Below are 16,923 nucleotides of genomic sequence, written 5' to 3'. Positions count from 1 at the left end.
TGTAATCCCAGCACTTTGGGAGGCCGAGGCGGGCGGATCACGAGGTCAGGAGATCGAGACCATCCTGGCTAACATGGTGAAACCCCGTGTCTACTAAAAAATATAAAAAATTAGCCAGGCGTGGTGGCGGGCGCCTGTAGTCCCAGTTACTCACGAGGCTGAGGCAGGAGAATGGCGTGAACCAGGAGGCGGAGCTTGCAGTGAGCTGAGATCACACCACTGCACTCCAGCCTGGGCGACAGAGCGAGACTCCGTCTCAAAAAAAAAAGAAAAAGGAATGACAGTAACTATTTTCACAATGTGAAAGAGACTTCAATTAACACAAAGCCACAATATAATTTTTGTAAAAAGAGGGATTTTTAGTGTATTCTTTATATCAGGAAATTCAGACACTTTCATGATTATTATTATTGATTATAAACAATTTTATTATTTATTAATAAGCTGATTTTGTTTTTTCTCTAAATGATTGTTGCTTGAATATGTGGAATCTCTCTGAGAAGTCTAGTGTAAATATGAATTCATGGGCTCAAATAACTCTTTGAGTAGGGCTAGTTCTGTGTATATATTGCTTTTTCAACAGTGAAGTTTAAGAGATATCACAGTGCTCAAAATCCTGCCCTGTCCTAAAATACCACCTATGGGAGTCAATCCTTTGAGTTACCCCAAAGAGGCAAGAAGATCTCTAAAAAGTCACATACACGGACTGAGAAGGGGGATAGAACCAGCCAATTTATCTTCATGGATTGATTTATCAGAGAAGAGGTAATCAACAGAACCAAGATATCAGGGTGACCACACTGCACAGCAGAGGGAAGAAGAGAATGCACATGACAGGTAAGGTGCTGGAAGGACCTTTAGAATGGCCTGAGGCATACTGACTTTCCGACAGAAGGAAGCTATAAGTTCAGGTGGTGTCCAGAGTAAGTCAGCTGAAGAAATGAATTTCACAGTGTGCCCAGGGCTATTATTGTGCAATCTGACATTCAATACCTCTAATTGAATTATTCTTCTATTTACAGCATAAGTTACTAAAATGAAAAAAATTTAAAGCAATTTATTACAGATATCATTAGGGTTGAATAATAAGATGTATAAAGATTACCAATGAATAAAATTCAATAAAAATTCCCAGGTTTTACTATTACATGCCTCATTATTTTTGATAAAGGGAGCACCTGTTGGATCAAGTGTAAAGGGGTGTACATTTAGTAGTTAGAGGGTTCTCTTTTCAGCAAGGCTGTGGAATGAACTCAGCAGCAGTATCACAGGAGCACTCAAGTCTATTTAGTCCTCAAGGTTACCTTTACCAAAATTCTCTTTGGCAGACCCTCTAGCTATCTCTCCAATATCCACCCCATACGCCACTAGCCAATAGATTCCTTGTTTGGTCAGTGATTCTCTCTTCTCCTATATGATACAGGGAAAGGCGAACTCACCTCAGTTCTGCGGTGATCCTGACTAGTATCAACTAATCACAGAGGTATCTTTTACTTTACCAAGGTTTAAGAGGAGTTTTGACCCAGTTCTAGCCAACGAGACCTCTGAAGTTTTGGTGAAAAGGTTCCGTTTCCCTACAATGAGTCAGAGGAAGAGGTGGTCTTTTTGTCTTTTCTGGACCCAAGAATGACAAAGCAGCATGGCTAGAGTCACACTTGGGGCTGCACAACCTTTGGATTTACAGTTATACGAGATCATGAATCTCCTTTTAAGATACTTGAGTCAGACTTTTTTGTTACTTTCAGTCCAAAGCATTATCAAAATGTGCTATAGAAAAAAAATTTATGAATAAGTAAGCAATATCTCCACTTACAGTAGACCTAAAAACGAATACTACCTATGGAAATCAGGAATTATTTTGATAATCAAAACCACTAATCAAAGTAGGCTTCTTATTTAATATTTCAAAACATATCAAGTGTCTATTTTCATGATTAATCAAACTTCCATACTGCTATCAAAGTTATCTTTATGAAAAACGTACTAACGTTAACATTCACTTAAAAACCTTGACAGTCCTCCATTACCAACGAAATGAAGTCCCCCTTTGTTAGTGAAGTCATTAACACCTTTGTTAATGGAGTCATCAACACCTTCCCTAGGCCCCAACCAAACAAAGCATCTTAGTCTCCCAGCCCTCCCCAGCCCCCTGAACTTCATATAATTCTCTGGGAGCACTTTCATATCACTATATCCTTGTTGCATCTCTTTCCTCTGCTTTAGATAACCTGCTGTAGCAAAATCTTACACAGCTTTGAAACCCACAAAAAACACCAATTTTTCTATGAAGCTTTATCAGAAGCCCTTTAACCAGGCAAGATTGTTCATTCTTTCCCTGGGTGGATACCATCTTGCACTATAGATCACCAGATAAATATTTGTTTCCTCTACATGGTCAAGAGTGGCTTGAACACAGAGATCATTTCTCTGATCTAAGCTGAATCTGATTAAGGTTCACTTATCTCTGATCAAATGTCTTTCAGTTGTGAGAGAAAAACAGATTAAGTATTTCACTAGTGAGTTTTAAGAGTGTTTCAATCTTGGGAAGAGTAAGAACTTACCCCTTTAGAATTCTAATGTTTCTTTAAAATTCTGATTATCACCTCAAACTTACTATGGTTAACTACCATGGCATTCTAAAAATAGCTATTTCTGAGATCTTATATTTCACTCAATTTAATTAATATGTGCAAAGCAATCCTCCCAAAAGTCAAAGAATTGAAATGCTTGTCACTGATTTGTGTGTTGGTTCAATACTTGATTAAAAATAAGGCTAGTGATAGCTGTCAGTCTTTGGCATTTTTTAATATAATAAGTTAAGATGATAATAAACAACTGAAATAGGGAAATGAAGACAAAGATTAGTCTATAAACTAGTCACCATAAAAAACTAGAAATCAATTCTAAGATATAATAAAAAGTCAATCTGATTGTCCCAGAAAGCAAAAGGCTCTCTTCCTGTCCCAGAATACAAAGAAGCACTTAAAGATTAATAGGGTCATGTCAAAAAAACACAGAAATCAAAAGGGCTTCTATAAACCAACTTTAGAAAGATTTGAATATCACAAAGAAAAATGATTGAAATTGAGTGTGAATATCACATAAATAAAAATCCACAAGTCCATTCTACATTCAATTATTTTAAAAGAGGGAGAAAGGCTGGGCGCGGTGGCTCACGTCTGTAATCCCAGCACTTTGGGAGGCCAAGGCAAATGGATCACTTGAGGTCAGGATTTTGAGACCAGCCTGACAACATGGCAAAACTCCGTCTCTACTAAAAATACAAAAAAATTAGTTGGATGTGGTGGCAGGCGCCTGTAATCCCAGCTACTCGGGAGACTGAGGCGTGAGAATCAATTGAACCTGGGAGGCAGAGGTTGCAGTGAGCTGAGATGGCACCACTGCCCTCCAGCCTGGGCTACAGAGCAAGACTCTGTCTCAAAAAAAAAAAGAAGAAAAGGGGAGAAATAAATGTACCTTTTGTTTAGGGATAGATATATAAGTGATAAAACTATAATGAAAAATCACTGAACTGATTATCACAGAAGTCAGGGTGATTGTTTCCAATAGTGGGGAGGGAAAGTGTACATTGGAGGATTGCGGGATACTGGTAATGTTCTATACCTGGGTAGAGTTATCTTAATAATTATTCTGGTTCTCCTAATAATTATTTAAAAATGTTCATGTATGTTACTTATTTGGTATGTATGTTAGACTTCAATATTTTAAAAGTATTTAAAATAAATGATTTTTCATCAGTTACAATGTAAAAACATAAAATGAGCAAAGGTTAGTGTCTGTAGAAAAATGATCTACAATTATCTCCAGCAGATAGTATACTTCTGTTCAATAAAGCTCCATTGCACTCCCAGTGCCACTGGCCATACCTCTTTTATGCTCCTTTACACACTGTATCACTGTTTGCTTTTCTACTCAGACCATGTTGTCATGTCCTTGAAGATAGGGTCTTTATCTTTTTGTATCTATCACCCCAAAACCTGTATATAGAGTACATCAAGTGTACTCTATATACACTTGATGGATGGATAGATGAGTGAATGAATGAATGAGTAAATAAATCAACAAATAAGCAAGTAGTATGAAACAAATTCTCTTCTGATACTTTGAAGCTTCAAGTTACTCAAGTAACAATCAGCAATAATACATTGAATTGGAATATAAATAATTCTTTTTTTTTTTTCTTTGAGATGGAGTCTCACTCTGTCACCCAGGCTGGATGGAGTGCAGTGGTGTGATCTCTGCTCACTGCAAACTCCACCTCCCAGGTTCAAGCGATTCTCCTGCCTCAACCTCTTGAGTAGCTGGGATTACGGGTGTGTGCCACCACCCCTGGAAAATTTTGGTGATTTTAGCAGAGACGAGGTTTCACCATGTTGGCCAGGCAGGTCTCAAACTCCTGGCCTCAAGCGATCTGGCCGCTTTGGCCTCCCAAAGTGCTGGGATTATAGGCGTGAGCCACCATGCCCAGTCAAGAATTCACTTTTTAAACTACATATCTCTGACAACAGTGTTAATAATAGTAGCAAAGAAAAACAAATATAATTAGTTTTCTACTAACCAGGCTATAGCATGAGTATGAATACTACACAGGGGAGAATCACTTGAGCACAAGAGTTCAAGGCTGTAGTGCGCTATAATCATGCCTGTGAATAGCCACTGCATTCCAGCCTGAACAACATAGCAAGACCCCATCTCTAAATAAATAAATAAATAATATACAATAATATAGCCTGAAAAATTTAAATACCTAAAAAATACTAAATATGAATAAAAATAATCACTTGACAAAAATGAGTAAGGATAAAAATCAACTCTTTAAACTTTCCATCTGTTCCTATTCTATGTACCTGGAAACTTACCATAGCTTGTTTATATCTAAGAAATAATGTTTTAATTAAAGAACCCATTCATAAATGATAGCGTGATGGCATAAGGTCATTCAAATATCCTATATGTTATATTTCACCTTCAAAAACCAAACCTAAACTTTCATGTGGAAACATCTCTGATTAAGGCATAAAGCTTGACTATTTTAACTTTTGACTCTGGAAACAAAGCATACACAAACAGTAGAATTAATCATTCATTTGCTAATTCTTGCCTGGGGACATTAACAGAGAAAGCACAATAAACCAATTTTTTAGGGAAAATCTTCCATTTTTCTTCCTGCAACTACAATTTCTCTTTTAAAAGAATACAGTGAAAAAGCTACTTCTCCAGACTAAGACTAAAGGGAAGTTGCCTGTAACAGAGTTATTTTACCATGTCTACTAGAGAGGGTTAGGGATATGTGTGTTTGTGAATTTAAGAGGCCTACTCGCTACTTCTATCATTGCTAAAAAGCACACCTGAACCCCTGAGAACCAGAGAAGGTAAAAAGGGCAAAGGCAGCACAAAAAATCATCTTAAGGCCTCTACAGGCCCCATCTCTCCAATAATTTTGAATTGGATAACACTGAAGTTAGGAAGAATTATCAGTAAGTCAGTAAGTCATAAGATTTTCTTAAAATAAAATACGCAAATATGACTTGCTTTAAAATATCCAATTAATATGGAAATACCTTCCGATAAAACACTAACTTAATATATATCCTACTATAAGACAAGTTTCTGATTTTTTATCCCTGAGGGCCAAGTATGTGCTCTGGCAAAGGGGTGTGCTAAATGAATGAAACCCACATGTGGTTGTTACAGCACAGTCCTCACAGAGGTGCATCACAGTGCCTTTCTCTGGCAAAATCCCATAGTGTTATATTAGTACCTAGCTATAGTTCCTCCCAGGTACCATTCATATAACAGTGACCAAGATGCCATTCTGCAATAATGTGTATGACATCCTTCATAACATCAAACCATGATGCTATGCCTTGCTGCTTGTAGATTCTTATCCAGTGCTTTCCGGACCATTTCCTCAAAGAAAGTTCAAGCTAAATTTCTATACTCTACCAGTTTCCAAGAAGAGACTTCAGCTTCTCTAAAATTTTCATTTAAATAGTCACTGTTAATCTTTCTTTGTTTCTTTGCAGTATATCTGGTATTATCACTTCTGCACCATTATAGGTCAAAACTGTTTAATTTTATTATAGACAAAATAATAAAGGAGTCAACTGAGAATAAGGTAGCTACAGTCCCTGTCTGAGAATGGTTATAGTTAACACTCACAGGACAAGGGTATACAGTACAATCTGCCACACACTCATTAGCTAAGAAGATATGCCAACAGGTGAAACACAGGAAAATACACATATATTCAGAGTGTGAAGTAACAGATTGATATACAGACATACTGAGATAAATATTTCAGAGACAAAGTAATTAAGCCAGCTCTGTGCAGATGGTATCACCAGGAGTAAGCACGCACCTTATACCTCACTCTAAAACATAGTCCTTACTGTAAAACAAATATGACTATTAGAGAACAAGTTTCCAATTATTCAAATGAAATCTTTTATCTTGCAAAGATTTTGTTCATCCAATAGTTTAACAGCCATATCATAAACAAATTACATTAAATATGTCTGGGAACCCAATGTGTCAAACCTGGCAAAGTTCCCTGTGGTTGGGCTGTACCACTATCACTGCTAGATAATTTAACAAAGTTCAATGATTTGACACCTGGGGCCAGGCGTGGTGGCTCACACCTGTAATCCCAGCACTTTGGGAGGCAGAGGCAGGCAGATTACCTGAGGTCAGGAGTTCGAGACCAGCCTGGCCAACATGGTGAAACTCTGTCTCTATTAAAAATACAAAAATTAGCCAGGCATGGTGGCACACACCTGTAATCCCAGCTACTTGGGAGGCTGAGGCAGGAGAATTGCTTGAGCCCGGGAGACGGAGGTTGCAGTGTGCTGAGATTGTGCCACTGCACTCCAGCCTGGCCAACAGAGTGAGACTGTCCAAAAAAAATAATTAAAATAATAATAGTAATTTGACACCTGGGAGAAAAATAGCAGTGAGCTCTGATGATTTAATCTTTAACACATCTAATCACTGTAAAAATCTCAAAAGAACTTCTAGGGATTTATGCAAAAACATTTAATTACCTTAAAGATTTCATTGTTGCACATTGGAAGTGTTGACTATATCTAGCAAATTACATTTTTCACTCGCCTGATAAATCTGTTGCACAAAAATATACAGCAATCATTTCAAATATAAAAACAGTATGTATGTGGTATTTTCCTTGAAAAACTAAAAAACACAAATTGTCTAAGTTATATTAAATAATTCTGCAATTATTTTATTTACAATTTAAATAACAGGCTCATAAGTACGCTAAAATCTCCAGATTCCCCTATTAAAAAAACAGGTAATACTAAAAATATCTAAAAGTCATATTAAACAATCATATGAAAGATAATGTGTCTGTGCTAAGGCTGTACTTTTTAAAAACAAACAAGAAAGCAGAAAGCTTAAATAAACCAGTAACATGAAGGTGTTACAGGAGCCTGATGCTACTCTAGTAAGCTCGGATCCATCCTTATAATAGAGCTAACTCAAGCCTAGCACAGTATCCTCCTCACCCATGAGTTTGGCCTTTTGAATCCTGTAAGTCTCTAGTACCTGGGGTCCTGTTGCCTCTAGGATTCCTTCCAAATACCCCTTCAGAAACAATTTCCTAGGTCTTAGCTTTAGTACTGGTCTCTTCCTTGGATCATTCTCTAGCTCTTTGCCAGACACATCCATGGATCTTCCAGCACCTTCCAATACAGTTCCCCTTTGCTCTGGACTTTGCAGCCAAAAGCTGCCCCTCTAACAACAAGGCCACCCTGGGCTGAGCACAAGAGACTTTGTGTCTGTGAGAAGAAGTTATAACTGGCCTTCCAAAAGTCTAGTTGTGGGATTCACAACTTCACCACTTCTCAACTTAGAACAAACAAGAAAAAGTGAATTATGCTTTAGCTAAAGAACAAGAAATGCAAGGTCTATATAAAGTTCCTCAAGGTATTCTACCAATAGTAGAATCCCAACCCTTAAAAAGTTTCAAAAGTTCAACGTAGATTTCAAAGGTAGAGTTTTACTATAAATCAAAAACATAAGATCGTAGCCATGAGAAGTATGGAACTCTTTCCAGACTTGCAGGAGACATGAAACTGAAAACCTGAAGCCTTAGTAACTATTTATACTTGACATCATCCCTCCTGCAAAATAGAATTTATAGAAAAACAGCTGTTATAGCACCATTTAAAAAAATCAAAAGCCTACTTTGGAAAATAGCTTAGCATTTCTCAAAGCATGAAACTACCATATGATCCAACCATTCCACTTCTAGGTATCTATCCAAGAAAAATGAAAACATATAGGCACGCAAAGACTTCACAGACAGATTGTTCATAGTAACATTATTTATAATAGCCAAACACTAGAAAAAACCCAAATGTCCACCATCGGGTGAATGGATAGTCACAATGTGATATATCAATAGAATGCAATAATATTTAGTAATAAAAGGAATGAACTGACACATATAGCATAGATGAACCTCAACAACATGTCAAGAAGCCACATACAAGAATACATAGTGTATGATTCCCTTTACAAGAAATGTCCAGAAAACACAAATTTATAAAGACAGAAAGTAGATTAGTGATTGCATTGGGCTGGGACCAGGAATGAGGTTTACATGTAAATGGCAATAAACAATCTTGTTGAACAATGAAAAGCATTTAAAAATTGAATTTTGGTGATTGCTGCACCACTCAGTAAAGGTACTGAAAATCACTGAATTGTATACTTGAAATGGGTGACTTTTATGAAATATAAAATAAATTCTTTTTTTTTTTTGAGATGGAGTCTCACTCTGTCGCCCAGGATGGAGTGCAGTGGTGCGATCTCGGCTCACTGCAAGCTCTGCCTCCTGGGTTCACGCCATTCTCTTGCCTCAGCCTCCCGAGTAGCTGGGACTACAGGCGCCCGCCACCATGCCTGGATAATTTTTTGTATTTTTAGTAGAGACGGGGTTTCACCATGTTAGCCAGGATAGTCTCAATCTCCTGACCTCGTGATCTGCCCGCCTCAGCCTCCCAAAGTGCTGGGATTACACGCGTGAGCCACCGCACCTAGCCAATAAAATTCTTTAAAAAAAAAAAAAGACTTTCATCGTATGCAACAAATATGTTCCTAAGCTAGGTGTGGCAGCTCATGTCTGTAATCTCAACATTTTGGGAGACTGAGGCAGGTGATCACTTGAGCTCGAGACCAGCCTGTGCAACATGGTGAAACCCTGTTTCCACTAAAAATACAAAAATTAGCTGGGCGTGGTGGTGCAGACCTGTAGTCCCAGCTACTCAGGAGGCTGAGATGGGAGGATTGCTTGAGCCCAGGGGGTTGAGGCTGTAGTAAGCCGAGATCACGCCATTGCACTCCAGACTGGGCAACAGAGCAAGAACCTGTCTCAAAAAAAAGTCCCTAGAAGTTTATATATTTGATAAGATAACCAAAAATAAAAATAGGATTCGGAAAGAGGATTTAAGAATAGGAACAGGGCAATTTTAGAGTTTTCTGAGAAGCACACATAGATAAATATGGATAAAGGTAAAACACCCCATGGTGTGGACAATTCCTTGCAAAACTATAATTTCTCAAAGTTGGCCTCAAAAACAAGTAGAAAACCTGAATACATCAATAGACATCAAAAAATTATTTATCAAAGATTTCTCTCTTAAAAAGCTTTCAGGACTAGTCAGCTTTCCCATTGGTGACACCAACCCTCCACAACAAGGCCTATAGATAGGTTTGGGCTTGTGGGTTCTTCAAGAAACCACTCTGGCAGATGTTAGCGGGCATCACTAGTGAAGGGAAACTGCCCGGCAGAGCAGCTGTCTGCAGGTCACTGCAGGGGGATCTATCAGTGGCAGGAATGTAATTATAAGATTAAAAGCTAGAGACTAATCTCAGAAATAGTTAAAGGAAACACTTGGGGATAGAGTTAATTTACACCAAGAATGTCGGCAGGGGCTTGTGTCATAATAATTAAGATAAAAAATAGGAATTGCAATTCTACTTTATAGTCACAACCAGAGAAGCCAGCAACATATGGGACAAAACAATGAATTATCCAACATGACAAAGTCAAGTTTATTATCAGCATCGAGAATAATTTTATATCGCATTAATATAATAAATCATAATAACAGGTCAAATAAGAAAATCCAAACCTATCTACAGGCCTTGTTGTGGAGGGTTGGTGTCACCAATGGGAAAGCTGACTAGTCCTGGAAGCTTTAACTGACTAGAAAAACATTCAATAAAATCTAATACCTATTACTTAAAATATAAGACAAAAGATATTGCTTTAACACAATAAAGACTAGCTCTCACAAATCAATAATCAACACTCTACTTACTTAACAATGAACATTAGTTATTTTTATTACAAAAAAAGATAAAAATGCTATTATCACCAAATTATACAGTTCAGAAACTTCTAGAAAAAGGATTAAGGTAGGAAATGGTAATAAGTAACATTTTGAAAAGAAAAACTCTAATTATTTGCCATTCATGTTATTGTCAAACTAGAATGTTACATTCAAACCTAAGAGAAACAATAAAAAGCCATTAGCAAAAATAAGAAAGTTCAATAAGGTGCAACACAAATCAGTGCCTTTCCTGTATAACACTAATAAATAATTATAAAATATGATGGGAAAATATTACACCCACAGTAGCAACAAAAACAAATACAATTCCTAGGAAAATACTCTACATGATATGTTCAGGGCCTATAAAAACAAAAATACTGAATTTTACTGACATATAAGAGAATGCTTAACATTTTAAAAAATACACTGTGATGTTGGATGGGAAGACTCAGCACTGTAAAAATGTCTATTTTTTCCAAATTAAAATATAAGTTTAGTGACAGTACAATAAATTCCAAAGGAAGAATGACAAAATTATTCTGAATTTCTATTTTAAAAGAGGCAAAAATATCTAAGAAAATTTTGCAAAAGAAAACTAATAATGGAACATATTTCCATACTAGCTATTAAAACACATTATAAAGCTACAATAAATAGTATGATGGTACTAAGCCCTAAAATCAATGAAAAGATCTTCAGAAGAGATTGTTTTCAAAAAATATTAAAATATGTAATAACTGGGCCAGGCATGGTGGCTCATACTTGTAATCCCAGCACTTTGGGAGGCCGAGGCAGGTGGATCACCTGAGGTCAGGAGTTCGAGACCAGCCTGACCAACATGGAGAAACTCCATCTCTACTAAAAATACAAAATTAGCCGGGCATGGTGGTGCACTGTAATTCCAGCTACTCGGGAGGCTCAGGCAGGAGAATCACTTGAACCCAGGAGGCAGAGATTGTGGTGAGCCAAGATTGCACCACTGCACTCCAGCCTGGGCAACAAGAGCAAAACTGCATCTCAAAAAAAAAAAAAAAATATATATATATATATATATATATATATATATATATATATATATATATGTAATAACTGAATCTGATGAATAAATGTTCATAAGCCAGTAGGGGAAGTAGTGAATAATGCAACAAATAGTGTGGGGAAAAATCAATAACCTCTGTTTAGACTTTCACCCAAAGTCTTTCTGTTGCCTACAAGGCCCTAGATATTTTGGTTCCTTCTACTTTTCCAACCGCATTTAATAACTTGGCTATCCCTATGCCAACCTCCTTAGCCACATTTCTGTCTCTCAAGCATGCTAAGCTTGTTCCTGCCTCAGGGCCCAGACCCTTGCTGTTCCCTCTGCATGGGGGCCCCTTACTTTCAAATGTCACCTCCTTAGAGATGGCCTGTCCCTGACAACCAATTCTCGAATGTGCTATTTTGATCCTCACACCAGACACTCTCTATAAATGGCACTGTCACTCTCTGAAATTACCTTATTTAACATGTTCATTGTTTGTTTCTCTGGCTAGATGCAAATTCCCTAAGAGTAAAGTCTTTGTTTCCTTTCTTCTCAAATCTAAGTCTTCAGGGTCTAGAGAAGCTTTTAGCATTACTAGAGGCTTAGAAAACTTGTGTATGTGTGTGTGTGTGTGTGCACGCATACGTATACCTATATGTATATATGTTTATATGTATATGTATATTCCTATATATGGGGTGTGTGTGCATGTGTGTGTGTGTGTGTGTGTGTGTGTATATATATATATATATGAAATAAACATAAGGATTCCAAACTACTCCAAACACAGATTTGTCTTATACACAATAACTTTGTATTAAATGTACATGGGAACAAATATTCACCATAATGAATTTAGTTGAACAGCAAGGCATTCAGTTACAGATTTATTAATAACAGTGAGATATCTATTGTTATTCACTATTATCACATAACATCATCATTTAATTATAATGTTATCCTCATCATTTATTTTTATCATCATCATCAGCCACACTGTAAATATAGCATAATGAGACTCTTCCAGAGCTAACTTTCAATTCCAATTGAATTCAGATCCTGTCTTTTATCCATGGTGATTTTTACTTTCCCTACAAATTCAAGAGCCACAGTATAAAGCAAGCAAGGGGTAACTAATTGGAAATGCTTTATCTAAATGAGAGAAGGCAAGACTGAATGTTCTCTTTTGAACAGAATTTGGGTGTTCCTTGTCTAACCCTGCTTCTGCTTCTCTCTCTCTCCCTCTCCCCTATCCCCACACCACCTCCCATTCTTCATGGGCAACCCCATCTGCTGACATCTGTCATGCTTCAGTTCCTAGTTGTCCTCCCACCACTTACTGTAAAACTGTAGGAAAAGAAGACTGCTATAAGGATCATACAGTGAGAAAAACCATTTCGTTGTTATTGAAATAAGAAGACAAGAAGCTGAGAATCTGTAAAATACACTCAAAATTTAGGCACTGGATCATCCAGGATCTGAGAGCTGCACAACAGAATCCCTTCCAAAAAAAGCAGGCTATAAAAGATATTTTTCCTAATTGTTATATATTTCACATCATAAACAACCAACCACAGTCCACAGACAGTGCTTGTTTCTTTGTTGGGGGACTATGTGTGGTTTTTGTCAGGTCCTCTGTTGTAAAGGATCAAAGAATTCTGCTGAAAGGAAACATTTTTCAACATCTTGCATTGTTTGGAGCAGTTTAATTATCCACTTCTTCAAGAACAGGAGATGTACAAGAAAAAAAAATTGGACTGAATCACTCAGATAATAGAGTTACATGTCTTTATTGAGCTTTCTTCTTTCCGAAGAATGTTTCACAATAAAATATAAGACTCATTGCTGACCTCTGGAAAGGTCCAATGCAGCCTAGGACTAGTGTGGCCAGACCAGGCCATATGTTTCGTTTTGTTAATACATCTGTCCTAAAGAGTGAAATTTCACAACTACGACCCCATGAAGAAAAACTGCTCCCCACCCTTTTCTTGATAATTTTGACAAAAGAGAAACTGGCTGTGCTTTTCATTTTTAACCTTTCCATATTTTTATCAGCCTCCTGTGGAAGTTACTGCTCAAAGGTTAAACTCTACTTATAGATATAATCTACTTATAGATAATTTTATTTACTGAACATTAAGAAGAAACATTATGTAATGATACTTTTCCATCCATTCCAATCAAAAAATATGTATTATTGGATCCATTCTGCAACCAGAAGCTAGCTACACGGACTTATTTAATTTTCCTCCAGTTAAAAAAATTTTCTATATGTTCCACAGCCCCAGAATTGCTTCATAAGAAAAAAAAGTTTAAAGAACATATTGTTCTTCACGTTCCTGCTCCTTAACCAACTTAGGACAATACACGAACTGAAACCACAAAAAAAAAAATTCTACATTAAAAATAAGATAAACATTTTTGTATCACATCATGATTTTTATAGTATAAAGATAACAGCTACCTGCCACCTATGTTTAACATCGATCCCAGGCAAAAAAAAAAAAAAAAGAGCACAGTGCATGTTTCTCAGCCCAGGCTACCTCCATTTATGCTCTTATTTAATCTTTTATATGTCTTGTAGTTGCAAATTTGCATTGAAATAGAAAGAAAAATGCCCAATAGAGGTTTCTGCCAATATCTCAGAAGAAATTCTGCTTCAACCCCAGTATTCTAAACTTCACGCTTTGATAAGTATGACCATATGTGTGTCTCCTTCAGGAAAAGAAAGTCTTTGGACTCAGATGTCTCCAAAGTAAGTGAGGCAGTTTGGCCAGAATGGACATGAATAAACATCCATTCTTTGTTTGAGTATTAAAAGTCAAGGAATTACAGACGTCAGGAAGCAGAAAACACAGATTACCAACAGGGACAATGATTTCAAAGAGGGATGGAAGGGAGTTATTAAAATAGAGACCTAAGAACCTGACTTTCCAAATCACACCTAGTATCTACATGCAGCTTTCAGAAGCTAGTCTCAAACATTTATCTTCTTTTTTGCTGTTTCACTCTTCCTCTCCTAGTCTTCTTACCTCTGTCTCCTGGCTAATCCTATCCTCTGGTTTCTGAGTCAATATGACTCCCAGCCTGGAGTTTAACCCCTATATTAAGGATACATCAGTGAAGCAAAGAAAATCTCTGCCCTCAAAGAGCTTACATTGCAGGGGTAGGAAAAAGACTATAGACCAAATAAATAATCAAAATATCAAATATTAGATGGCCATACATCAATAATGGTAGTCAAACTTTTTTGACCTATAAAAATGGCAATGTTGTAAGAATTCACCTATATATTAAACGGTGATAAGTATTATTTTTAAAATGAAACAGAGACGGAGACTAGGTATTAAGTAGATGAGGGAGTGAAGGCAGAGAGGGTTATTGAGCATTTAAAATGTGGCTAATGCAACTGAAGAACAGAATTTTTAATTTTATTTGAATGAATTAATTTAAATTTAAACAGCCACAAGTGGCTAATGGCTACCTATCCAGATAACATGGTCCTAAGTCTTGCCTCTTACATGCCTTTTTAAATTAACTTCCATCTAGCTGGTTCCCCACTGCAGACAACTCAGGCTCTAATTCTCACTCTTAGTCTATTTGTCTGAATTTCTGGCCTCAGACTTTCTTCCTGTTGTAGAAATGCTTCCAGGAAACTATAGCCCAATTCTGCCCAGCTCAGAAGCATAGGCCTGGCAGAACCCTGGTCTCTGCCCACTTGCCCATGATCAGAAGTAGGATAGAAACCCTTTTTTAAAAAAGTGAACAGTAACTAACCAGATTTATTAAACACTACACTTAGACCAAATGCAAGAGATTAAATCCAGCAACAAATCAAAAGCACCTTCCAAACCTAAAATTCTAGATAGACAACTATTTCTAAAATTATATTGTATTCACAGGATAATCCCAGTACCAGAAACCTCACAGAAATCCACCACCACATCAAAGCATCTAATGAACACCAGGTACTATTTAACATCACATATCATGCAGCCAGTCCTCTGAATCATTAATCAAAAAGTGCAACCTTCTCTTTCCTGCTGTTCTCAAGGAAGATACTTCAATACCCAAAGTATTATTTTCATAATTTACTGTCATTCATAGGAAACTTAAGTTACAGATATTCTTACAAAAAATATTGGGGTAACTCTTGCCTTTCATTTCACATTCTTAACTCTATTATAGGTGCTCAATTTCAAATGAATATATATTTCTTGTTATCTGCCAGACTTTATAACCTACAGTAAATAAGTATAGTTTCAAATGTAGTATTTAACCGGTATAGGAAGACAAAGTAAAATATAGTAAGAAAAAACTTTACAAGTGGAAAATAAAGTGGATTCAATGTGTATCTGACAAAAGCAAGTGCAACTCAACACTTACTGATTTAGCACGACATCGAGAATGAATGACGTTCCAAAGGCATCAACCTGGAAGCTTGCTTGGTCAACATGAGTCAACTACAATATCAAAAAGAAAAAAGGTTATTTATTACTCAGCCATACTAATCAGACAATTAGTCTTTCTTATGATTATTTCAAAACACTTACAATATCATAAGAAAATAATTCAACATGGAAAATAAGTGAAAACATATTAAAGTAAAATTTACACCTTCTTAGAAGCCAAGCATTCAGCAATGTGAAGTAAATTACCACCCAATCAAAGAGGACAAGTGCCCTACTTTTCTAGTTTACCTCAAGTGGTTAAGCATTTCATTTCTAAGATGACTACACTTCATTCATCTTACCTGATTTTAAGTGACTAGCTCCTTTAAAATAAAGTTTTGTACATTTGGAAAGAAAATAAGTAAAATATGCTCAATTCAAGAATAAAATAATATGGTGAATATGATCTATTTAGAAAGAAGATATCTAAACCTCCAGAAAAATCCTTTTTCGCTTATCACAAAGATATACTTTAAAAATAGTATTTCCTTTATAATTTACCAGACATAATTTCATCAAGGTTTCCACATCTTCCTAAAAGCAAAATTAAACCTCTGCACATCTACTGCCAATATCACCTATCAAAATGTTCTTGTGTTAGAAAAAAAAAATTCACTATTTCCTATGCTATCCTAGGAACTCCCAGAGAAAACCACAAGGGACTCTAAACTAAAAAATATAGTGTTTCCCATAGCACTAATATTTGCATACTGAATAATCATGTGAATTAACTGAAAAGAAAGGAGGAAGCAAAACTGTGTGTTCCATTCGACTCACCAAATATGAACAGTAGCTATATCCAAACAGTAGGACTCCAAATTATTGGAATTTTTTGTGTTTATGTTTCTACAGTATCCAAACCTCTAAAATCAATATGTATAATCACTAAAATGAGAAACGTGACAAACATTATTTTAGAGATTAAAAGCCACATAAGCAACTGCACATAGTATGTGAGGCCAACAGTGCTGCTGCTCCCTGAGAACCAGCGCATCCCAGAACGGACATCTTAGGATTCTGTGGGGCCACAGGTGACCTCAACCATCCCTGGGATTTCACACACAGTAAA

The 16,923-nt window shown here is 36.5% G+C and overlaps 1 protein-coding gene across 32 annotated transcripts in view; it reads right to left on the bottom strand.

Annotated features, from left to right (window-relative positions):
- Positions 1-16,923, bottom strand: part of ADAM22 (ADAM metallopeptidase domain 22) — a 269,082-nt gene that overhangs the window by 208,683 nt on the left and 43,476 nt on the right. For all 32 annotated transcript variants that reach the window (XM_034964383.3, XM_034964385.3, XM_034964382.3 and 29 more), the window contains one exon: positions 15,790-15,866. In XM_034964383.3, the coding sequence (XP_034820274.1) occupies positions 15,790-15,866 (77 nt within the window). The remainder of the gene's footprint in view (positions 1-15,789; positions 15,867-16,923) is intronic.

Source organism: Pan paniscus, chromosome 6 (genome assembly GCF_029289425.2).
Source record: "Pan paniscus chromosome 6, NHGRI_mPanPan1-v2.0_pri, whole genome shotgun sequence".
Lineage (NCBI taxonomy): Eukaryota > Metazoa > Chordata > Mammalia > Primates > Hominidae > Pan > Pan paniscus.
This window is presented reverse-complemented; position numbering and strand designations above follow the sequence as displayed.